This window comes from Rhinolophus ferrumequinum, chromosome 3 (assembly GCF_004115265.2).
Source record: "Rhinolophus ferrumequinum isolate MPI-CBG mRhiFer1 chromosome 3, mRhiFer1_v1.p, whole genome shotgun sequence".
NCBI lineage: Eukaryota > Metazoa > Chordata > Mammalia > Chiroptera > Rhinolophidae > Rhinolophus > Rhinolophus ferrumequinum.
This window is the reverse complement of record NC_046286.1, coordinates 32,581,154-32,607,426: the sequence shown is the minus strand read 5'-3', so window position 1 is coordinate 32,607,426 and position 26,273 is coordinate 32,581,154. Positions and strand designations below refer to the sequence as shown.

At 39.9% G+C, this 26,273-nt stretch overlaps 1 protein-coding gene and 1 pseudogene across 2 annotated transcripts in view; one reads left to right on the top strand and one right to left on the bottom strand.

Annotated features, from left to right (window-relative positions):
* The window catches only part of SMAP1 (small ArfGAP 1), a 131,420-nt gene extending 117,451 nt beyond the window's left edge, over positions 1-13,969 (bottom strand). For both annotated transcript variants that reach the window (XM_033099464.1, XM_033099472.1), the window contains exon 1: positions 13,616-13,969. In XM_033099464.1, the coding sequence (XP_032955355.1) occupies positions 13,616-13,733 (118 nt within the window). In that variant the 5' untranslated portion in view covers positions 13,734-13,969. The remainder of the gene's footprint in view (positions 1-13,615) is intronic.
* Positions 13,970-23,728: 9,759 nt separating this feature from the next.
* LOC117020571 (60S ribosomal protein L7-like) lies at positions 23,729-24,482 on the top strand (annotated as a pseudogene).
* The last annotated feature ends 1,791 nt before the right edge of the window (positions 24,483-26,273 follow it).

Sequence of the window (26,273 nt, the reverse complement as noted above, 5' to 3'; positions counted from 1 at the left end):
AGAACAACTATTTTTGGCCTTTCAGTATGCCTTGTATTTTTTCTTGATAACTGGACATGAGGTATTGGGTAAAAGTAACTGCAGTCAATAGGCCGTACTGCTGTGCAGGCGAGGTGTGGGAGGACGGGAAGCACTCCACAGCTGTCCAGGCAGGTCTCAGTCTTTTACTGAGCCCGTCTCTGTACCGTAAACGTCACAAATCTCAGTTTTTCACCCCTTCAGTGGGACAGGATAACTAGAGGAGACTGGAGTTAGGTATTTGCCTTCCCCCAGTTAAGCTCTAGTTAAATAACTTCTCCTGAGGGCAAACCTTGCTAAGAAGAACAGAATATTATGGTGTATTTCAGAATGGTTCCTTTTCTCCTTCCCCCCGCCAGAAGAACTAGGAGATTTTTCTCCCATCTTCACAGTATTGAGCTCCTGGAGGTAAAACTCACAAAAGTTAACAAAGGGCACATTAAAAATGTGCTTATGATAATCTCTTCAACATCTATATCAATATATTCACTAAACTGCCATGTCTTTAAAATGTGTGTTGCAAAAAAAAAAAGTCTCCCTCTGGCATTCAAGCTTTCATCAGCACATATCTGACTTACTCTGAAATCCATCCAGGTGGGCACACAGCATTAATATAGCTTTCTTACTGAATTTTGAAATGAAATAAGATGAAATGAAATGAATAAAATTTAAAATGAAATGAAATGAATGTGGACTGGCAACCTTCCTACCACTACATTACTCATCCCAGACTCCTTCACCTCAAACTAGGAGCACTTGCTAAGTCTGGCCTCAGAGGCTCCGCACGCTTCTTTCTGCGGGTCCCAGGAAGGATCCGCAGGAACAGGGGAGATCCACAGGAAAGTAGGCTTAAAGCCAGGAGCATCTGAAGTGATTAGGGGTTCCTTAAAATTCCTCATGGTCTACTCCTACAGACCATGACAACTTTCTGACGTGAGAAGAAGCACAATGGCCTTTAGATTCTGGCAGATTTCGCTTAGTTAGAATCCTGGCACCAGTGGCATCTTTTGGCCAAGTAAGTAATCTCTCTAAGGTTCAGTGTTCCCATTTCTAATGTAGGAACCTTTAATAACCTTGATATTGCTGGGGGAATAGCATAAAGTACTTATATAAAAACAGAACACACAAGAGAACTGAGAAAGAGAATTAACATTTGCTTAGTGCTCTGGTCAAACACAGTAAGAGCACAATTTTTCACAATTTGTCACCATGCCTCAGTCCTCTTTAAATACCTAGTAAAATGGGTATAGCTGAAATGTTCAGTGAATGAACACTGTACATGGGACTGTATGTTTTATGTTGATCTTCGAAACTCACTCTGCCAGACAGAATAAGAATTAAGAGATTTCAGGAACCTGGCTTTAATTCCACACATTTCAGTTTATCTCTAACCATGTTCTTTTTTTTACTGCTATTCAAAGAGAAGGGTTGATTGTGGGTCTAATCACACAAGATTTAGATTCAAATCCAACATTTACTGACAACCTACTATATATCAAACTCTGCATAAATGCTTCAGATACATTATATCATGCAACAGTCATCACAGACAATCCTATTAACATAAATACTTATTAAGGTTATACAAATGTAGTACTAAAACTATAGACAGAAAATCATGCTGTCAAGGAACAACTATTGAGGAAGATCTACCTAAACGCCATTCACCATCAGGGACATGATATTCAACTTTAAGTAGAACGGTTTAAAATGCAAAAACTTTTCTTTATTTCCTTTAATGAAGTCTAACTATTCTGAAGTACTGAAATTTTAGTTTTTGTAAGAATAATTATACAGGGTTGTTGATATAAAAATCATACATACTATTCTTTAAAAACTTTTAAAGCCCAGTAAAAGCTAATTTTAAAATCTAACCACCAATGTAAGACGTGATTTCATACTCTCAAGACTAGAAGATGTAGAACCAAACTAAAATGGAGTCACGTATGTCAAGGACAAAATAGAGATGGTCAACACAGTAGAGAATACCAGCCAATCCCTAAATACCAAGGCTGTTCACACTCTCTCTCGACCTCCTTGTTCTCCTGACTCAGCTACCTTGATCCAAATAAGAAAGAAGACCACTAGACAACCAATCAGCTGAAAAAGCCAAATAACTTCCCTGTTTATCCCATAAAAATCCCTTAGTCTGTGAGCAACTTGGAACTCATTGATCCCACAGCCTTGAGTTTTCCTGGCTTGCAGATTGAAAGCCTGCAATAAATTCATCTTTTCACTTTGTTTTATTCAGCATGCAGGGTATGGTTTCTGACAAAGGTATAGTAAGTTGGTGAAGGTCCCTTATTATCTACTGAATCAAGTGCACGTTCCACTGTCTGCTATTAAGTATATTCCAAAACTCTGTTCTGATACTTATTCTAAGATATATCCTACTATTATGAACCCTAGATTGGGGCAAGCTAATCTCTGTTGAGATTAAAAAAAAAAAAAAAAGAGTATTACTCAACAAGAAAAAATTATTGAGAAGACATAAATTTGAGACAACCTCTCTTTGATTATAAAGTCTAGATGCCAAAAAGGGCGTATTGATAGAGTAGTAACTCATTTTGGCTAAATAGAAAGCCATTAAAATCAGGGAATCTTGCCAAATCTACGATAGGGGAATTCCTTATATGTACCACCACATAAAAATTAATTTTAATTTTTTCAACAAATTTTAAGAAGCTGTAGTAGATATGATTCTACTTTACTTTCTGGAACAGGAAAAGATGTAAGTAGGCATAGTCCTGCCTCAAGCAGTTTAATAAACTGGAAAAGAACCTCAGATATTTAATCCCTGTGAAAGGGTCTCAGGTTGGCTTAGTATTATTCCAGCTTCCCCCCAAATAATGATTTCCAAATCCTGGGAGGTGGGCCACTGGTCTCACAACAAAAAAATTCCAATTCTCATAGAGCCCAACAGTTATATAGCTCCTTGGAGTTAAAAGTACTTAAGTGGTATTCCTTTGCCCAACATTATGATATTCTGATATATAGACTACATTTCCATCACATCCCTGTAGATTATCATAGCACCTAGTAGTAGAAAATCCTGCCCCTTTGAGGCACGAAAAAACTAATATTCTAAAGATGTCATAAGAAACTTTAGAGCTTTGTATAAATAACATCACTTCTCAAGAAAACCAAAAAGTTAAATCAGTGATTTACATAAAGATTTTAAAGTACTCGTTAGTATTCTAATAGACTTGGGGGGTGGGGGAGGCACCGATCAAGGATTCTTTATCCTTAAAGCCAGGGTCAAGAAGAGTGTTATTTTTGAAAAATGTAATTTCAGTCCTTTAAATTTATTTTCATGAAAGAGGAAAAGAACTTTAGGAATGTATATATTGTAAAGACTTAAATAAAATACTTGAAAAACTTCTACATAATCTATAGCAACTGTTAATATCATCATACGAATAAAACAATATACTATTATAGCATTCTACTTTTGAAAAACAGCTACTGCCCTCACCCCTGATCTCTGGAAACCACTAATCTATTTTCTGTCCCTGTAAGTTTTACTTTCCTGACATTCCACACAATTGGAATAATATATAGATGGTCCATGACTGACTTATGATGATTTGCCTTACAGTTTTTCAACTTTCCAATGGAGCGAAAGTGATATACATAATAGATCACATGAGATATTCTTCGTGGTAGACGATTTTGCCCAACTGTAGGCCAATGTAAGTGTTCTGCACTTTTAAGGTACCACCTTTCAGGTAGGCCAGGCTAAGCCATATTTGGTAAGTTAGGTGCATTACATGCATTTTTGACTCATGATATTGTCAACTTCTGATGGGTTTAAAGGGATATAACACCATTGTAATCCAAGGAGCATCTGAACTATGCAGTCTTTTGTGTATGGAAACTTCAGTAAACATAACATTTTTAAGACTCATCCAAGTTACTGACAGTATCACTAGTTCACTCCTTTATATTGCAAAGTATTATCCCATTGTATGGATGTACCACATTTGTTTACCTTCACCAACTGATGGATATTTGGATTGTGTCCAATGTTTAGCTAGTATGAATAAAGCCACTATGAACATTCAAGTGCAAGTTTTAGCTAGTTTTACTAAGTTACAATATTTTATACATATATTCTGAATGCAAGTCCTTATCACTTTAATATTTTCCCCAGTATGATTTCCTTTTTCATTTTAACATTGCCTTTTGAAAAGCAAGTTTCTAATTTTGATGAAGTACATTTTCTCACTTTTATCTTTATGGATTGTGTTTTTGTGTCCTATCCAAGAAATATTTGCTTAACCCAATATCCCAGAGGTTTTCTCCTATATTTATGTTTTCTTCTGGAAGTTTTATAATTTTAGCTCTTAAATTTAGTTTTACCTCTTAAGTTTTATTGCCCATTTCAAGTTAATTTTTGTGCATGGTCTGAGGTAAGAGTCAAGGTACATTCTTTTATTGTTAAGAGTGTCCTTTCTCTATTGAATTACCCTAGTAATTCTGGTAAAAATTAAATGACCTTATATGTGAGTCTATTTCTTGACCATCTATCATGTTCCATTGACCTATGTTTATCCTTACACCAATACTATACTGTATTGATTACAGTAGCTTTACAATGACTGTTGAAATCAGGATGTGTAACAACTCTAATATTCTTTTCCTTTTTCAAAACCGTTTAGATTTCGGGGGGGGGGGTGGCCTTTGCATTTCTTTATAAATTTTAAAATCAGCTTATCAATTTCTACCAAAAAAAAATTTTCTTGAATTTTGACTGGAATCACGTTGAATCTACAGATTAATTTGGAGAGAACTGACTTTATAAAGATTGAGTCTTCTAATCCATGAACATGGTATATCACTCCATTTCTTTACATATTCTTTATTTCTCTCATCAACCTTTGGTAGTTTCTGGCATACAAACCTTGTATGTATTTGTTAAATTGATCTCTAGATTTTCATATTTGTTATTTTAATGGTAATTTTTTTTCAAATTCTAATTACTAGTTGCTTATAGAAATCATTAATTTTTCTATATTCACCTTGATATCTGCAATCTTGATAAACTCAATTATTGGTCGTAATAGCTTTTTTGTGTAAATTTCTAAGGACTTTCTACATAAATGATCATGTTGCAAAGAGTTTGTTAAATGACTCTTGCATGCATATATTTTGAAAACAATTTCTGTGAAAATGGCTAATTTAAATTGTACTCATTTGACCATCCTAAGTACATCCAAAGCAGTACCTTTTATAAAAACCTACGTGCAATTTACAATTTTTATCACAAATCCACTTGTAAGTATAATAATGGCCCTCAAAGATATCCATGTTCCAATCCCTGGAATCTGTAAATACGTTACCTTCCATGGCAAAAGAGACTTTCAGGTGTGTTTAAGTTAAGGACACTGAGATGGTTTCATCCTGAATTATCCAGGTAAACCCAATGTAACCACAAGGGTCCTAAAAACAGCCGAAGAAGAAGGTGTAATGATGAAGACAGAGAACAAGGAGGAGTGGGGGAGAGATCTGAAGATGACACACTGAAGATGGAGGAAAAGGTCATGAGGCAAAAATCACAAGTGACCTTTACAATCTGGAAAAGATGAGGAAATAGAATTTCACCCAGTGCCTCTAAAAGGAACACCTTTGATTTTAGTTCAGTAAGCTTCATTTTGGATTCTAACCTTCCGAATTGTAAGACGATAAATTTGTGTTGTTTTAAGCCACTAAGTTTGTGGTAATCTGTTATAATAGCAATAAGAAATTAATATACTGGTGATGATAATCTCACGTAAATAAACATACTTCTGCTAGTTTTTTTTTTGGCACCATGCACCCTCACCACTCCACACCAAAATGAACTTTCAAGAGTAGAAATGCATGAACAGCTAGACTAAACCATAATTTTCATGATTTTTTTTAATATTGGAAGATAAAGCTATCCTACATAAAATTCCCCACAGAATTTCAAAATCTCCTTTATTTTCTTTTAAAGTTTGAATTCCATCTGATCACTGGTCCTTGAAATGCACTCTTTGCAAAAGATCAATGACACACATCTAAAGGTCTCTCATCAGCCACTCCTAAAAGCAATCACTTGGATCTCTTGTGAAATGGAGACCAAAAATTGTTTGGAGGGTGGGGAGGTGGGGCGGAGGGGGAGAGGAGAGGCACAAGGGGGCCCGGAGAATTACTAAAAAGCTTATAATTCTCTCTCCTTTGGACACTCAAAATCCTCACATTTACCACTCAAAAATATATGAAGACATGAAATTAGCACATATTCCCAATAACATCTTATCTAAGCTCTGTTTTAAGTAAAATATTTTTAAAAATCATTTCTATATAGTACTATAGCTAAATGCTATTCAGAGTTAACATAACTCTACCTAACATCTTCAGTAGAAAATACTGACATTGATGAATGTACGTGGTGATTGAAAATGTAATAGACCTTTAGGTCTCTTCTCTAAAATGATGAATAAAAGGGGTCCTAGCTTTAGTATCTAACTAGAAGAGGTGGTGCTTTCTTTGATTTTACTCTACTCCAAGAAAGCTTAAAAAAGAAAGTTTCAAACAAAAGGACTCCTCAACCTGTAAGGAATATTCCTGTGAGTTATATGATATAGTTGGAGATAATTAAAGGTAAATTTGCTCAGCAAGACCTAAATCGTCAGTGAAAAGTTTTCACAAGTATAAAGGCTTGATCGTAATCCAAAGTTCAATAAGACACAAAAATATAAACCCTCAATAATTTTTTTTAAAAAATTAACAATAGTACATACTGACATAGACGTGACATGAGGAGTTGAAGTAACCCGTTGCAGTAAGGCTCAATGAAGACAGGGGCAACTAGTCACCAAGCAAGTCAGAGGCAAAGACTGGACTCAAACCTAGCTTAACCCAGCTTAAGCCACTCAAACCCTGGACTCAAACCCTAGCTTAAGCCACTGCTCTTTCAATTCTATCATGTTGTTTCTACTCACATGATTTAAAAAGTCAGAGTAGATGACCAGTACCTGACCTAAGGACATAACTGCAGAAATATAAAACAAAGAAGCAATAAGGAAGACAAAAAAAAAAAAAAAAAAAAAAAAAAACCTACTAAAGGACTTGTCTATAGATTCAATTTGTAGAATATAATGATCAGAAAAAAAATGCTCTTTTGCTATATTGTTACTTTGAAGTTATGGTGGTTCTGCTATTAAATACAAAGAGGTAAGTTTTTAAAATAAAGACACAGTTCACACTGGAACACATTTGGCCATAATCTCTGAGAAATAGACTCAACCAAACAATAATCTTTTCTATCACAAAATTTCAATTGCAAAAGCATGTTTTATCTTTCATGCCAATGAACATGTGGTAAACAGCACTGACTCTGGAAATAAATCTTCTGGGTTCAAATCTTGACTCTACAGTTCAGATTCCCAGCTCTACATCATCCCTATAAAGCCAGAATTCCCTCTAATGCTTGTAGTTGCTCCTCTGGAATGCACGTTTGCTTGTAAGTTAGGTTCTAGAGCTAGATGAGATATGCTGAGACTCCAACACGTCCTGTACAACACACTGGGGGAAAATATATATTATCAACTATATTGGGAGGTTCCCAAGACTACCTTCAGGTTCAGTCATTTGCTAAGAGACTCACAAGACTCAATAAACAGTTGTACTCATGGCTATAATTTATTACAGCAAAAATATACCAAGCATAATCAAAGGTGTATGCTTTATCAAATCAAAGGTGTATAATTTATTACAGCAAAAATATACCAAGCATAATCAACAAAGGGAAAAGGTGTATGGAATGAAATCCAGGAGAAAACAGGCGCAAATATCCAGGTGTCCCCTCTAAGCGGAGTTGCACTGGACTCACTTAATTCTCCCAGCAATAAGTTCTGACAAGTCTGAGATGTTACCAACCAACGAAGCTCATTAGCAACTCAGTGCCTAAGGCTTTCATTGGGGGCCTGCTCACATAGGCACCCTTGCCTACTAGCACATATGCAAATTGCAGACTCCCAAAAGGAAAGCAGGCGTTCAGTCTAAATCACTGTTGGTACAGTTTAGGCAGAGTGACTGACTCTTATTACTTAGGGTGGTGAGACCCTCCTCAAATTCAAGTTCCCTGATGCCAGCCAAGGGCCAGCCTTGCAAGTCAGGCCTGCTTCCAACAGATTAGAGCTTCAGAGCGCAGCCCTTATCTGCTTGTTCCCTGCTTCATCCCCAGCTCCTAGAAAAGTGCCTGACATCGCAGCCATTCAAAATGTGTTCTTTTAGTGAAAAAATTCCTGGCTCTATCATTTCCAAGCTGGATAATCTTGGGAAAATTACTTAAGCTCTGTGTGTCTCAGTTTCCTCATTTGTAAGACAGGATAATAATATTAATTACCTCAAAAAATTGCTTTGAGGATTACATGAATTAATGTGTGTAAAGTGTTCATAACACTACCCGGCAAGAAGAAAGCACTATATAACTTATATGTATATATGTAATGTTATTATTTGCTGGTTTTTCTTTTAAAGTTCCAACCTTAAAGTTCTACCTTCTCCAAGTCACACTAAGCTTTCCCATCACTAAACTTAATGAATCTACAGTCCACACATAGTAGGTAACAGATCATTGTTTCATGTTTATTGAGAGCCTCAGTAGTTTGTGGGCCATACCCAAAACTTTCTAGCACACACAACAGTAACTAACATGATACTTTATCTTTGCAGAAATTATTGACTTGCCAAAAAACTTATGTCTGTTAAATCAACTTTTGACAGTGGTCAAAACATAAGGCAGTTAGTCAACACTTTTGATAATCACAATTTAAACAAAATGGCCTCCAAGTTTCTTTGATTTTCTATTGAGAAACGGAAGGAAAAATGAGTTGATTCTATCTAGTGAAAAGTCCAGTAGTACTATGTTTCCCCAAAAATAAGACCTAGCCGGACCATCAGCTCTACTGCGTCTTTTGGAGCAAAAATTAATCTAAGACCCAGTGTTTATTATATTATTATATTATAATATATTATACCGGGTCTTATAGTAAAATAAGACCGGGTCTTAGATTAATTTTTGCTCCAAAAGACGCAGTAGAGCTGACGGTCCGGCTAGATCTTACTTTCGGGGAATCATGGTCGTAGCAGCAACAGAAAGAAAATGCTTCAATTTATAAAATATATAATTAGAATGTCAAATATTTGACTTTTCCTTAAAGAGGGCATGGGTTCAAATCCACATAGGTCAATAAGGGTTATATATATATATATATCTTGTACAGCAAGAATTAAGGAGACACACATTTCTTTAACTAATGAAATCAAGTAATGAAAGAATATTTTAATCCTAAAAAAAAAAAAAAAGAAAGAAAAAGAAGAACTGGGAGGGAATAAAAAGAGGGGGACAACATGCAGCCCAAGTTTTAAATTGATGAATCAGAGAGACCAATGGTTCCTAGCCCAGCTCTGACACCAGGACTCTGCACATAACCATCAGGGAAAACCTCAAGGTAGCAAAATTACAAAAACAGAAGGCTGATCAGACTGAAGTTTACCACTGTGAGGGAACTTTTAGATTGACAGGTCTCTTTAGATGAATTATAATCACAGATCTTTACTTACATGAATTTATCCTACAAGCATCAATATCATCATAAACACCAGTTTCTCAAGGTGAACTTTACTTTTTAGTATGAATTACTTTAAAATAGGTTTATACAAGAACTCTTAAATATCAAACACTTAATAAAAAATGTTCTCCAACCTCACTGCCTATAGTGGACTCTGGGATTGGGTCTCATGACCTCCATTTAAGCATTCTACTATTTGAAGAGGTTGGAAGGTAAAGGACTCCCTTGAAGGCGAAGTGTTGGAGATTGGTTTGCCCATTTTTTTGCACATGGAAAACACAAATGTGGCAAAGACCATCTTCCTACAGTAAGGGCAACTGAAAAAAATGTCTAACAGACATTGAATGGTTGCAGTAATCCCAGTCCTGGTTCCCCCATCAGCTTACCAGTTTCATGGGTGAGAAGCAGCCACAGAAGTGGAGGTATTGGTAGCTATGGCAATAGCGTGAAGCCTTGAAACTAGAAGTCCAGTGGTGGCTGCCTGGCTTTTGTTCTCCAGCCCTTCCAATTATACTGTAAGCCCCTATTTCTTAAAATAGCTACAGGGGTTCTGTTTCCTGCCCCATATCCTGACTTTTGATACAATGACATGGAGTTCATGACCTCTTATACTCTTGCTTGGACTACTCTTATAACTAGGTAACTTGTCTGCAATCTCTCACCGATCTAGTTCTTCCTCTGACCTGCCACCAGCAAATCTGATGATGCTAAAAGAAAGCTTACCCAAAAAAGGCCATGTGGAAACCTCTTATGTTCTTTTATATGCCTGTATCTTACAGACTATATCCTTTGACTCCTTCTCCACCTGGTGAAATCCCACTCCACCTTCAGCACCAGCTCAAACAAAACTCCTGTGAATCTTCCCCAAGAGGGTCACTCCACAGGCTCATATATGCGCGCTCTCTTCCACATATCCCGCTCCCTGCCTTTCGTTCTGTGTTCATTCACATTCATTCATTCCAAAGACATTTGCTGAGCTACATTTACCTACCACATGTCACACACACTGTGCCGAGGGCTGGGGTACAAGCCAAAACAAGACAGACAACGCCTCTCCTCTCTTACAGCTGTACTCCAACAGGGATATAGATTACCCAATAAATATTTAAAAAAATGTTTAATTACAATTGTGGTAAGTGTAATAAAAGATTTAGGGTGCACTTATATGTATAAATAGAAACCTAACCTAATCTGGGAGGATCAGGGAGAATCATTTCCCTCGAAGAGACATTTAAACAAAAACTGGAAGACAGGTAAAACTAATCAGGCAAAAAAAAATTGTTAAAGAGCTACACATGCAGAAGGAACAACATGTGCAAAGGCCTTGAGGCAGCATTCTAGGAACTGTGAAGACAACCAATAGACAAAAGTCAGAACGCAAGGGGGACAGCATCCCAAAATAAGTGGAAAGGGAGGTACTTCTTACAACCACTACTATAAAAAATCACTTAGTACACTGTTTTAGAATTACTCATTTGCATAAATGAAAGCCCCACTAAACAAATTCCTTTAGTTCTTAGAAATGTCTTTAGCCCCAATATCCAATACAACGCTTAACAGTGTCCCTCAAGTCAAGATCTGCAGAATGAAGAAATGAGTGTTTGAGAGCAAGGAGCTTAACCTCTCAAAAGCAGACTTGTGGAACAAAATAATCTATGGTTCAAAAACCTTGATTTTGACTACCCCAAAACTTTGCGGCAAGAGACACATTTTCATGCCAACATGTATGTATGTATATGTATGTGTATATACAAATATATATATATATATATATAGCTATGTATGTGTATGTGTATATATAGCTATGTATGTGTGTGTGTGTGTGTGTGTGTGTGTGTATATATACTAGCTTTGATTCCGAATATATATATTCGGAATATATATATATATATATATATATATATATATATATATATTCGGAATCAAAGCTAGTATATATGAAACTTTAAATACTAAAAACTAAACTTGGCAACAGGCTCTAAATTCTCACTGCTCTACAAAATGCCAATAACCAAGTCATGAATGAGGCCAGGAAGAGAAAGTGCAGCTGCATCTGCCTGTTCTTACTCTCTAGCTGCTCAACAGATTTGGTAAGAGTAGGATCAATAAGAGGAATCTGGCACCTATGCCATCCTTTTCTCCTTCCTTACTTCCTAAATACTGTCAATTCAGAAAACACACACTGGTGACTCATAAAAAAATGTCAAAATCCAACTGACATACCTGTGCCAACTATCATAAGTCAACACAACAGGGTAATCTCTAGTCCCAAACTAGTTTTTGGCACATTTTCTCAAAGGGCAATCAATGGAGGAAGCAATCTTTGAAAGAAAGAAAATTGAGTTAACTATGAAATAGCTCCAAAAATACATGAAAAGCTTGATGTAGTTCATTAGACAGTGAGTAAACATCACTATACTTTTTTGGGTTAAGAATTTTGAACAGAAATTATTTTTCAATTATTTCTATACCTAAATTACTGAAACTGTTATTATTCAATTTTTAATGATTTCACACTTACTACCATCTCTACTTAACCATGTTATTTATTAGTCAAAATACACACCATATAACCTCAACTCCTTTCTTTTTCTGGCCTTTTGAAGGCCCATTTTTCCAGAGTTTTACTAGTGCAGTGATGAGTGGGCCACGGAGTCTCAATAAAGTACGGTATTCCCCAAAAAACCCACACTTACTCAATATCAGGTAACAAATCTTACTACAAAGATTATACAGAATATAAGGTTGCCTCAATCAAGTGCTCATAAAATGGTCTAGTTACAGTAATCCAGTACCTGTTATGGTAATGAAGTAAACTGCTGATGCTGGGTGGCTTAGTCAAATCAAACACAAGCCTCCTGAATCGTGACTCATTTATACAGCATTGTGGAAGAACAGCAATGCTTCAGGAAAAGTCTAGGACAAATAATGCAGAAATCTGAAATGACATTCCCAAAGACTGACTGACTCCTGTTTTGGAGAACTACTTATTTATCACGGAATAAACAAACAAACCACTTTACAAGATCTTTTCCTACCCGCACCAGAGGTTTGTTTTTAAAAATCTGAAACGTTTTTCCCATGAGATTACTTATAAGACATTAAATATAAATCAGCTCTCCAAATCCAAAACATATAGGCTAAAAATAGTGTATCTATTTCAAAGGCTGAGGCAGAAGCCCTCCAACTGAACAAACTGAAATTATTTTTTCTTCTCTGGATCTCTAAATGTACCGTCAACGTTTATGGGGCACACAAACCAGGGCCCATATGTTCTCCCAAACTAGCTGGTCAGAGAGAATCTAATTATTAAAATTTTCAGGAACAGAAGTCCACTGTTCAAGAGACTCCTGTAATGAAATTTCTCTTCATTGTGGCTAATATCGAGACTAAAAAACAATCCTACCATCCTCCCCAATGGTTTTCTTCAGTAAAACTCCAACCCACCTAAAAGGACAACCATACTTTCTCAGGAAGCAGAAGCAGAAGCCCTGTACGACAGCTGTCAGGTGGGCAGGCAGGTAGGGCTGCACCTGGGATACCCAGCATCGGAGCCCCGAGAGAACTGAGTTACAGGGGAGAGTCGAGGCGGGGACAGAGACCTCAGGGTGGCCCCACCTACGGATGTACCTGTGAGCTGCGGCGGGAGAAGGGCAACCCTTTAACCCCAAGCACTGCCCAGGCCGGCGCCCGGTTCCGCGCTTCCAGCCCCGCTCCTGCCCCGGCCCTCCAGTGGAGGGTTCAAGCATCGTGATGCGGGTACTGGCTGAGCCCCGGGTAGAAGAGACTGGGACCAATGACCGCGACCGCGGGTCTGATCTCGCCGTCGCCTCAGGCGGAGGTAAGGGTCGACTTGAACCCCGCGCCCGCCCTCCCGTCAGGGCCGGGGCCGGCCGGGCTCAGCCGCGGCGTCCGCTCGGGCCCCGGGCGCCGCGGCGACGGGAAGGTCACGGGCCGCAGGAGGCCCCGATCAGGGGCAACGACGACCGCGCTACCTTTGGCCTCGCAGTCGGCGCAGTACTTGTTGTCCTCCTCCCTCAGCAGCTTGGACAGGATGAGCTGGTGCTGCTCGTTCAGCTTCTGAGCCTTCTCCCGGCAGGAGCGCGTCGCCATCGCGGCAGCGGGGCCGAGAGCCCGGGACAGCTACGGCGGCGGCGGACGCGGGCAGGAGCCGGGCTGGATGAAACCACCTGGCGCCGCCGGGACCGTGGGCGGACTCAGCCCAGGAAGCCGCGGCGGCCGCGGCGGGAGCTGGAACGCGAGGAGGAGCGGCGGCGGCGGCGGCGGCGGCAGAGCCGACGTGTCCCGCCTCCTCGCCGGGCGGGCCCCACACGCACCGCCCGAGCCGGCGGTGGCGGGGTGGGGAGGGCGCGGGGGGAGGGGAGGAGGGAGCCGGGGCCGTGGCTTCCGGGTGGCGCCGCAGGAAGGAACCCAAACGCCCAGGCGCGCTGCGCGTGCGCAGAACTTCCCGGGAAGCCGGTCGGCTGGGTTTTTTGCCTGCAAGGCCCTTAGCCCAAGGTGATTCCAGAAAGTTAACTCGCACTGCTTGCTGTGGGCTTTCCACTTTTCAGCTGTGATTGTCTTTGAGGCCCTCGGGTAAAACCCGCCAAGGGAAGACTTTTTACAAGGAAGCTACTTTCACTTGCTTTCTTGGCCTTTTTCTTACTGGTACAACATTGGAAATTCAGAAATAAAAGTGATTAGGTGGACTTGTTTATTCATTCGATGTTTAGTCTCCTGCAGTTTTGAAATAGTCACTATTTTAGAAGCTAGAGACACACGTGGAATAAAATAGACTAAACAGCCTCTTGCTTTTCAGGGGAGAGTAATAGTCTTGTAGTGACATGCAGCGAGGACTAACATTTATTCATTATTGTGTGCCATGAGCTATTAACTCATTTAGCCCTTATCACAACCCTATGATACTGTTATCCTCATTACACAGGTAGGAAAGTGAGGCATGGAGTTTAGTACCTTGTCCAGTGTCATGCAGGGTCTCTGGCCCCGCTCCCCACACAAGAATGCAGGATATGGTGAGGCCAAAAAAACACCAACGGAGCCATGGGTGGGGGTTCATACCACTGTTTCTTGCTGGCGGTGGGGTTGGAGAGGCAGGGAGCAGGAACAACAAGATCTGCAACCCGCCAGCTGCCGCCCACTTCTCTGACAACCAACGCACCAACTTGCCTGCGTAGCCACGGCAGTTATATTAGTGGCTAATGGCTAACTAGTAACAGCTGATGGCCAACTAGTCACAGCTGATGGCCATCTACTACCCAAGCCAGCACCTTTCCTCGTGAGGCTGAGAACCTGGAAACTGCTCTCTAGGACTCTGTCCCCACACCCAGGTTACAGAGTTACTCAGTGGAGGAGGTGAGATTCAAACCCAAAGCAGTCTGGCTCCAGAGTGTAAAACATCTGGCAATAAGATCTTCCATATGGAGGGAAAAGTGTAGTCACGGAGCCAAATACTGGGTAGTGTCACAGTAACAAGAAGCTGTATAAACACTGATCTTGAATGCATGAAAAAGAAAACTAGGGAAACAACACACTCAACTATTACACCCCTAGAGTTCCCCGATCCAGGCTCATGGGATTTGAACCCTGGGTAAGACCATTTGAATGTTTTAGCATGTTGTGTATTATTAACAATTTCTAATATGGGGCTTATGTAATTAGAATAAACATGGCCCTTGCTAGTGGAGGGGCAAATGCTAAGAAAGGTAATGAGCAGGAGTCTTGTCTTTTACCTTTTTATAGGGCCAATTCCTAGTCCAGACCCTGCATAAAGGAAGCTCTTGTGCTTGCCTCTTCCCCATTTTTGGCAGAGTCTCAACAAAGTTTGTGGAATTAAATTGAATGACGATGGCAGTGAAGATGCTGAGTAATTGAACAAATTAGAGCTTAAACTGCATAGTCCTGACAATAACTGGAAAGATATCAGGGTGAGTTCCAATTTAAAAAAAAAAAAATCATGTGGGAGGTAGAACTTTTAAGGCACATTGAGAAGATTGGTTTGATTTAGAAGTGGGCCTAGGGAGGGTGCTATTGAGCAAGAGCTGCCTGCACAAAAGCAGAAAGGCTTCAAGAACTTGGAAAACAGTGAAGGACAGGGGTACTCCTTAGGACAAGTGAAAGATAAGGCTGGATAAGTCAAGTGCAACAGGATTAAACAAGGCTTGGGGATCCAGGCAAAGCAATCTGACCTTAATGCAGCTGACAAGAGAAAACCTGTAGATTCTTCAACTAGGATACCGGTAGCAGCGCTGAAAAAAAAGGATATTTGGGGGAAGTCCAGCAGTAAACAGACACCATTTTTTGAGTGGTTTTACCCCAGAAAATTTCTGCTTAGCACTGCAAGGATTCAGAAAAAATAACAAGACAGGCTTACTACCAAGAAATGATCTATATGATGGATTGAAAGACCACCGCAATACCTATAGAAATACAAGGCACACCATGTATGTACTTTTAAATATGCTAGTAGCCACATTTACAAATAAAACTAGAAATGGAAAATTAATTTTAATAGTACATTTTATTTAATCCCACGTATCCAAGATATTGTCATTTCACCATGTGAGTAATATAAAAAATTATTAGCGAAATATTTTACATTCTTATTTTCATATTGTCTTCAAAAGCCTGTGTGTATTCTACACTTACAGCTCATTTTAACTTGGACTGACTGCTTTTCAATGCTCAATAGCCACATGTGGTTAGTGGCTATGTTATTGAACAGTGCGGCTCTAGATTGTCAGCCGAGAGGCTGTTAAAAATCTGAGTTTGAGTTGATTATTTATTTGGGGCACAATAGGAAGCGCAGAAAAAAAAAGACACTAATATCAAATGAGTGCAAAATATTAGGAGGATAATAACATTGCATTTTTTCACCAATATTTATTAAACAACGTATAGTCAGTTCTCTTTTAATCAGAAACTTACATGTTTTACAGTCTTGTGTGGGATACAAAGTGTAAATAGAAAAATTAAAAGCCACATTGTAAAGTCTTATAGCAAATATAAAGTGCCCTGGGAGCAAAAGGAACACAACAGCAATAGCCTGGAAGAATCGGGGAAGCTTCGCCAAGTATGTAATGCTTAAATTTGGTTTTAACAGCTGTAAGAATTTCTCAAGTGAATAGGGGTGGAGAGGAGGAACTGGAATAGCTTGAAAAAATATATATATGGACTTCTGAAAGTGCATGGTTATGTGTTGGAAGTAGTGAGATTATGAGGCTACAGGAAACTAGAATGTGGGTGGAGAATAGATAGGTAGGAAAAGAAACAAAGTGGAGAGGTAGATTGGGACCAGGATGTTAAGAGCTTTGTAGCCAAACTACATTGTGTGAATTTTACCCCATGGACATTTAGAATAAGCAGAAACTTTTACACAGAGAAAAGAGTTGATTAACTTTGTTTTCTCAAACTGTAGTGGTAGACTAGAGAACATGTGTGTGTGTGGGGGGATGTTATCAGGAAAACAGATTACAGACAATGATGTTGCAATAATAGTCCACAGAAGATATGCTGAAGGCCTATTTTAAGCCAGGAGCATACAGTTTGGAAGAGAGAACCAAATGTTTTAAAATTAGAAGCAGCAAAATTTGGCAGCTGACTGTGTGTGGGGGCTGAGAGAAAAGGAAGTGAGAATAACACCAAGGTTTCTAAGTTGGAAGACAGGTAAGTAGTGATGCCATTGATCCATATCAAGAATTTAAGGGAACAGGGCCTGCCCGTGGCTCAGGCGGTTGGAGCGCCATGCTCCTAACTCCGAAGGTTGCCGGTTCGATTCCCACATGTGCCAGTGGGCTCTCAACCACAAGGTGGCCGGCTCAACTACTTAAGTCCTGCAAGGGATGGTGGGCTCCGCCCCCTGCAACTAAGATTGAACACGGCACGTTGAGCTGAGCTGCCTCCCAGATGGCTCAGTTGGTTGGAGCATATCCTCTCAACCACAAGGTTGCCAGTTCGACTCCCACAATGGATGGTGGTCAGCGCCCCCTGCAACTAGCAACGGCAACTGGACCTGGAGCTGAGCTGCACCCTCCACAACTAAGATTGAAAGGACAACAAATTGAAGCTGAACGGCACTCTCCACAACTAAGACTGAAGGGACAACAACCTGACTTGGGAAAAAGTCCTGGAAGTACACACTGTTCCCCAATTAAGTCCTGCGCCCCCTCCCCAATAAAAAAAAAATAATTTAAGGGAACAGTACAGATTTGGGGTCAGAGGAGAAAAGGACATGTAAATTTAAGGTGTCCACAGGACATCCAGCTTCATTTGTCTAATAGGAAATTGCTTATCTACTTCTAGGGAGGTGAAAGCACTACTTCTAGTGCTGGTGAAAGTTATTTGGGAGTCATCTATATTTAAATGGTCATAGAAGCCATAAGGTGGATGATATTCCTAGAGAAAGCATGTAGACTTAAAAGAGAAAGGCCCCAAGCACAAAACTCTGGGGATTGCCAGGAAAATAAGGAGTGGACGAAGGAAGGTGAACCATTGAAAAGAAAGGTGAAGTGTGGCCAGAAGGGAAGCAGAGGCCATGGGCAGAGAGGTTTTGGGGACGTAAGGGTGAACATTAATGCCAACTTCAATCATTTCAGTTTTAGACAACACAGCATGTCATCATGGGTCTGTACGGTTCATTGTTTTCCTTCACAACTGGCCTTTAGCCCAGGAACAGGAAAAAAAATTCATCTGGAGAGGCTTCCCAGAGTCTGGGATTAGCTGGTGTTTCAGTAAAATGTTGAGGGAAGGATGGGGATGGTTAGAAGGAGAGAAAGAAAAAGAGGAAGGGAGGAAGGAAGGAAAGAAGGAAGGAAGGAACGAACGAACGAAGGAAAGAAAAAAGGAAGGAAGGAAAGAAAGGGAAGAAAAAGAAAAAAGAGTAAGTATAAGGATAGGAAGCACTGCTAGGGTTAATTATGGAGTGTAAGGTAAGGGAAGTGTCCAAAATGCAGGTTGCTTTTAAACCAGAGGTGATTTGGCTCTTTAAGAAATGGATGATAACAGCTAAAAAGATAAATAAATAAAAAATAAAACAAAACAAAAAACCAGTACCTAGTGACCTAGAGTACTTAGCTCTCAGAGGAAAGTGTACCTTCTACTTCCAGATGAGATCCAGATATTAAGGTGTCTATAGAAGCTGGATGGCTAGGAAGTGAGGCTGAAGGTCTGTTTTCACAGATTCTTAGAGAGGTAGGTCCTTTTCTACTCTAAAAAATCTGTTTGCAGTTGGAGGAAGAAGATGAGAAGCAGGTTTAGAGAGTTTGACCATAATGGAGCTGGTATTCCACAGAGGACAAAGAAAAAGAGGGAAAGTGGGGAAATGAAGGAAAAATATGGGTGGAATGAAATGGACAGGAGTGATCCACGTGTGAGGGTGTAGATGAAATGTCTGGTAAGAGCAGCAGGTGTGGACAACTGGGAGAATGGGAGTGATAGTCATAGGAGCCACGGCTTTTCAATCCCCCTATTGTGGGTTAATAATCCTCATACCAACTCTTTGAGGGAAACCTTATTGTACTCATTATTCATGTTAGGAAACATCAGCCAGAGTGGGCTACCTCATGTTTAGTAATAAATAGCCCCAAAATCTTAATGATTCAAACAACAGCACTTGATTTCTTGGTCATGCTACATGTCCATTGGGTTGGGAGGGATTCTGCTTTATATCGCCCTCTCTCAGGTACCAGAGAGATAGAGTCTCTGTCATATTTCAAGGAAAAGGCTACAAGGTGCGTCTCTTAAAGGCTTCTACGCAGGAATGACACGTTTACTTCTTCTCTCAATCCATTGGCCAACACAAGTAAGTGCATCACATGTCCTAATATCAAGAGAACCAGATGTGTAATCCTACCCTGTATCTAGAAAAAGAAATGAAGACATCAATAAAGAATGCAGAAACTGTGCCTCAGAGATGATGGATACTTTGTTGCAAGTTGCCTACATATTAAATAGCATTTGAGGTTAGGTCTTTTTGGCATTAAAGCTCTGCTCTTTTCGTGAGCCATGCTACCCCCTGGGATGGAAAATAGTGTAACAAGTTAGATCCAGCAATGACAAGAGCTAACAGAGGCCGAGTGTATTGAGGCAAGAGGAACACACAAACATACACACTCACAAAAGGAAAAACATACAACATACATAAAAACATAAAACATACAAAAACACAACAACATACACACTCACAAAAGGAAAAATCAGGAAAGACCCAGAGTTTGTTTGGTTTGGTTTGGTTTGGTTTAGAAAAGTTACATGAGGGAATGTTACTGTGTTTGTGTTTCCAAAAGGCTGCTCAACTGGTGTGTGGAGCCAGTGGACTCCTTCATTGTGGGGAGAGTGTGGTTTCTGTTGCAGATGTGTGACTTCCACACACTTCTTCCCGACCCTCCAACAAGTAATGACTTATTTCCAGATATACTCTATTGAGCAGGTATCTATTCTACAAGCGCTCACAATACCACACTGCTCAATGTAAGAAAATGTAACCTCCAAATTCTTTAGCCTCATCTTTTTATCCCCAGTACAGAAACACTGACATTTTTTTAGTGGTCATAGGGGCAACCATGGTCCCCAGTCCCAAAAAGCCTGATAGGAGGAGCCGGAAGAGCACATCCAACTCCTGCAGTCCTTTGTTGGAGACAGGATAACCAATCTACGTGTGTACCTGAAGGCAGACGCCTGGTGGAACCACAGTTCTCAAGTTTGGGCTGTAGCAAGATTAGCTTTCTTTCTTATAAGCATTTTCTTGAAGCAGAATTAAACAACTCTAAGAAAAATGTCCTCAACCTGATCTTTCGCATTATTCTCCACACTTCCAACCTCATTAGTCTTTTGATAAGAGAGTTGACTGCTCCGTCCATTAATTTATTCATCCATTCAACAATACATTTTTGAGTTCCTTTTTGCACTGTGCTAGGTACTAGAGATGAAAATTAGTGAACAAAGCTGTCATAGCCCCATCCCTCATTCCTATAATGATTTATTGTCTATATTCATAAATCAGGTTCTCTCACTATCTCCTTGTCTGAGCTCTCCAGAGCCCCCACCACTAATGCATATGGCAAGTCATTAACACATGTTTGCTGAATGAATGAATGAATGAGCAAATCAGATTGAATGCAGGAGCTCACATGTGAAAACATAGTTTCTAGAAACAAAATTAAGAAACATAACTTTTTAAGCAATTTTTAAAAAGGGAAGCTAACACATAAAACTATTTATATCACTCCTAACTCACTTTTATCCCTTTACCCCCACTTAATATTAGATTTCACAGAGTCCCTGCCTCTCAATTTAGAAAGAAAAATTCTAAGTAACCAGAAATACAGTCAACTTTAAGATTTAACACAACAATAATTACAACAAAACTAGCCTGGGATGGGCTCTAATCAGGTACACGCTGCTTTCACAGATTGGGCCTCGGCGGTTGTATAACTTAATCAAGCCCAGTTATTTGAGGGAAGACTTAAAGATAAGCTGATAAAGGCATTTTCATCCTGTTTAACCAGGAGACATAAACACAATTGTAAGATATACGTTCTGCATTTTTAAGGGTGAGGTGAGCATTTATTGTTTTTGCCCTCCCAGAATCACCCCCCCCCCTTCTAGTAGCAGTGCCCTATTTTCCTTTGGAGAACTATCCCCTTCCTCTATTGAATGTGTCAATTATATCTCAAAAATGCTGGGGGGAAAAGGAAATATGAAATTTGGAAAATATATTTTAAAAAAGAAAATGGAAAGACAAGCTATAGATTTGGAGAAAATATTTTAATTGCATGATAAATACAAACGACTTGTTTAGGGAATATATAAGGAACTGAAAATCAACTTTGAAAAGACAAATAACCCATTAAAAATGGCAAAAGACTTGAGATATACCAAAAAGAAGATACAAGAATGACCAATGAGTATATGAAAAGGTGTGCAAAATCATTAGTCATTAGGGAAATGTAAATAAGAACCACAATGAGATACAACTTTACATGCACTAGATGGCTGAAATGAAAAAGACTGATAATACCGATACCAAATGTTAAGTAGCAACTGGTACTCTATTGCTGGTGGGAGTAAGGAATATTATACCCATGGGGGTGGTGATTTACACAAGTGTATATAACTGTCACAGCTATGTCCCTAAAATCTCTGCATTTTATTGCACATAAATTATACCTCAATAAAAAAAATATTGAAAAGGGGTATCAGGAGACAAATTTACCATATGGGTCCACTAGGAAATTGAGCATAATTTGGTTTTATCTGTTCCCATTGTTCTCGATTCTGCTTTGAGAATTACCCCTTCTCCTTCATTGAAACTACTCTCAGCACTTCTGCACCCCAACTTTCCTTTGAGCCTCATAAAAACTCCTCTTCATTCCACTCGCTCATTGTTGAGTCCCAGCCCCTTGCTCTTCTCTTCTAAAGTGCAGATGTGCTTTTCAGGGACTATGCATTCTTCCAGCTTCCACCATCCACTTCTACTCTGAAGAACTAGCATAAGCCTCTGTCCTTGAGCATAGCCAAACCTACAGACCTTGACACCTTGACCGCACTGACAGCCAAAGAGAATCTTTTCCTGGGTCTCTTTTCCATTACCCTGTTCAAACCTTCCATCTCTCTGGAGCCCTCTCTTCCATTTAGTCAGTTCCCAGACAGATACCACATCTCTACCTTCACACTTTGCTCTGAGAGCTCCTCTGACCATCTGCTTGGTTTATTAGATACCAAATCAGCATTTTCCTTCTTGGCATCATGTTTCTTCTCAGCTTGTCTCTCTATTCTCCCCCCAGTGCAGGCTCACCCAACCTAGATTCCCAGGACTCTGTGACGTGGCTGCCATGGTACGCCTCTTGGAGGAGATACTCCACAGCTTCATGTCTACATCTCCCAGCGCCCCACTGACCATTTCCACTAGGAGAGCCTGGCTTCATTTAGAAATCTGCGTCTTCAAAACGAAACTCATCTTCCTCCTCATTCAGGCTCCACCTTCCAATTTTCCTGCCTCTGACACTGGCATCTCCATAATCCCCATCGACTGAATTGAAACCCTAGAGTCATCTTTGATTCATTTCGAATAAATGAAATGTCCAATATGTGACCTAGTCGCTTCATATCTTTCTTTAAAATGTCTCCTGTAATTTGGTTCATTAGCTCCTCACGCTCAGATGGGCCTCTTTGTTTCCATACTTTCCCTGACCCTAATTCACCCACCGCCATTTTCTTAAAACCCGTAGACCTCACATCAAAGGGTAGGGTCAACTTTTCATCCATTCCAGGTACATAAAGCAGTCCATGTGGTAGTTATAAAAACACACGCTCTAATTTCCTGCTGCAGCGAAGCAGTTGACCTACAACCTGAGTCATTGCTCTTTTGGATCCATAGCCATGTCCGCACTGAGGCCATACTTGCCCTGGGCTGCTCCAAGCCAATGACTGAACATATGCAAGGGATGGAGGTGGGAGGGGAGGATACTACTGTAGACAAGAGACTCCTTTAACCGGCAACATTAACTTGGCCAAAACTTTCTCAGAAGTTTGCTGGAATCTGAGCCTCTTCCTGCCCAGTCCTCCTTCCTTTCCCCACTCTTTCACAGGTGTTAGACGTGCAGCATCACCTGAAAGCGCCCCCACATTCTTGACCTTCCTCCCCCTTATTTTTCAGAGCCATTTTCCGTAATAAATATCTTTCATGTCTTCTCCTGTCTTAGCATCTACTTCTTGGAGAACTCCAACTAACACAGCCTTTTAGGCCACAGTTGAGATTCTAGTCTTTATCCCAAGAGTCACGGGGAGTTATTAGAGTGTTTCAACTCTGGACTGACATGATCAGATTTATGTTCTGAAAAATAAACGCTCCAGGCAGCGGTGTTGGGAACAGATTGCATGTAGGCAAGAGTGGATATGGGGAGAGCAGTTAGGCCTCGTTGGCAGTAGTTCTAGATGAAATCATGATGACTGGAGGAGGGTGGTGGTTATGGAGATGGGAAGAAGTGGATGGATTTGAGAAGCGTTGAGAGGTAAAATCAACAAGACCTAGTGATGGACAATAGGGGCAGTAAGGAAGAAGAATGTGTCAAGAATGACCCTGAGCTCTTTTTCAGGCTGGAATCATGGAGGGTGCAGAAGAGAAGAAGGTTCCTGCGGTGCCAGAAACCCTTAAGAAAAAGCGAAAGAATTTCGCAAAGCTGAAGATCAAGCACCTGAGAAAAAAGTCTGCCCAAAAGATGCTTCGAAAAGTAAGAAGGAAGCTTATCTAGGAAAAAGCGAAGCACTATCACAAAGAATATAGGCAGATGTCCAGCACTGAGATTACAATGGCGAGGATGGCAAGAAAAGCTGGCAACTTCTATGTACCTGTGGCATACACAGATTGGTATTTGTCATCAGGATCAGAGGCATCCGTCATGTGAGTCCCGAAGTCCGAAAGGTGCCGCAGCTTCTTCACCTTCACTAGATCTTCAATGGCACCTTTGTCAAGCTCAACAAGGCATCCATTAACATGCTGAGGATTGTGGAGCCATACATCGCTTGGGGGTACCCACACCTAAAGTCAGTAAATGAATTGATCTACAACCGTGGTTATGGCAAAATCAACAAAAAGCAAATTGTCCTGACAGATAACACATTGATTGCCTAATCTCTTGGTAAATATGGCATCATCTGCATGGAGAACCTGATTCATGAGATCTGTACTGTTGGAAAACGCTTCAAAGAAGCAAACAACTTCCTGTGGCCCTTCAAGTTATGTTCTCCATGAGGTGAAATGAAGAAAAAGACCACCCACTTTGTACAAGGTGGAGATGCTGGCACAGAGAAGACCAGATCAACAGGCATATTAGGAGTATGAACTAAGACAGCTACTGTGGGCATTTTTGTAATCTGGTCAGTTAATAAACAATGACTGCTTTCATATTGGAAAAAAAAAAACAAAAACAAGAATGACTCTCAGGTGAATAAGTTCTGGAGATGTAATGTGTAACAATGTTATTATAGTTAACAGTATTTTATTTTATACTGAAATTTGCTAAGAGGATAGATCTTAAGTGTTATCACCATAAACACACAAACAAACAAATAAATAAAATGGGAATTATGAGAGGTGTAGGATATCAGCTTGATTAAGTGAATATTTAGTGAATATTTCACTAGATGTACATATATCAAATCAAATTATACACCTTAGGTATCTGCAAGTTTTAATTGTCAATTATACCTCAGTAAAGCTGTGGGGGGCAGGTGGGAAATGGCTGAGATTTCTGATTTGTGCAGCTGGGTTCATGGTGCCACTTACTGAGCAAGGCAATACCAAAATAGGAATATGTTTTAGGGTGATCATAAGTCTGAAGTGCCTTTGACATATCTACGTGGAGCTGTCAGGCAGGCAGTTGGACATCTTAGTCTGGAGCTCAGAGAAGAGGTCTAGGCTGAAGCTATATAAATATATGATACATTATTACATTAAAGAAACTATGGAAGTGGATTAAATCACATGAAGCGGGAAAACTGAGTGAAAACAGAAGAGGAACTAGGATTGAGCCTTGAGGAATATCAATATTTATTATGTATTGATATAAGCTAAGCATAATAAACCTGCACAGGTGACCAAGAAGGTGTGGCAAGAGAAATAGGAACAAAACCTTTCATCTTATTCATTTACCTATTGTTGTGTAACAAACTGTCCCCAAACTTAATAGCTGAAAACAACCATTTTACTGTCCACAATTCCATGAGTCAGAAATGCTGGCTTGTCTCAGCTGGATGTTTGTTTTGTTGTCTCACCTGCGGTCACTCAGGCAACTGTAATAATCTGGTACCTCAACTGGGATTGGATAGTCCAAGATGTCCTCATTTACATATCTGGTACCTCAGCTGGGGTGACTAGAATGACTGCTTGCTCTTCGTATGTTTTTCCTCTGTCTCTCCATGGTCTCTCCTCCTCAAGGAGGCTAGCCCGGACTTGCTCACACAGAAAAGCAGCATTCCAAAAGGACAAATCCCAATGCACTAAAGTCATGTTGGCTGACATCTTTTTGGCTAAAGCAAGTGACAAGTCCAAGCTCAGAGTCAATGTGGGAGGAGAGACAGAAGAAACTAAGAAACTTTGTCTATGTAAAAGCATGGATGCTAAGAGGAGTAATTCCTTGGCAATCAGAGATCAGGGTTACAATCTACCACAGTAACAACTTACCACAGTCATTTTCTGCTTAGGAACCTATAGTGATTCTTTATTTCTTATCAGGTCCCATCTAAATCCCTTCTTACCACAGTATACTACTTACTGTTCTTTCTAGTCAGGCTACTTCTGTCTTTGTGCTTCATTCTTGCTGTGATCTCGCCTGAGACTCTTTCTCTATGTCCAGTCCTCTCCATCTGGCTAATTTTACTCAGCTTTTAGGCTCATTCAAACCTTCACCTTTTTGTTCATTTTATTTTCTCAGCTTATAACACCCTCCCTTCCCCCAGTCCTATTGCAACAGCAACATTTGGCCAATGCTAATCTCAACTTCCCTAAGAAGCCTCCTTAGATTGCTCCTGCCTCATGGATCAGTCCTGTCTATAAATTCCTATTGATCTAATAATTATACCAAACAGTTTTGAACTTAATTATACGTAATTTTTTACTGTTGGTTTTATATAAATATA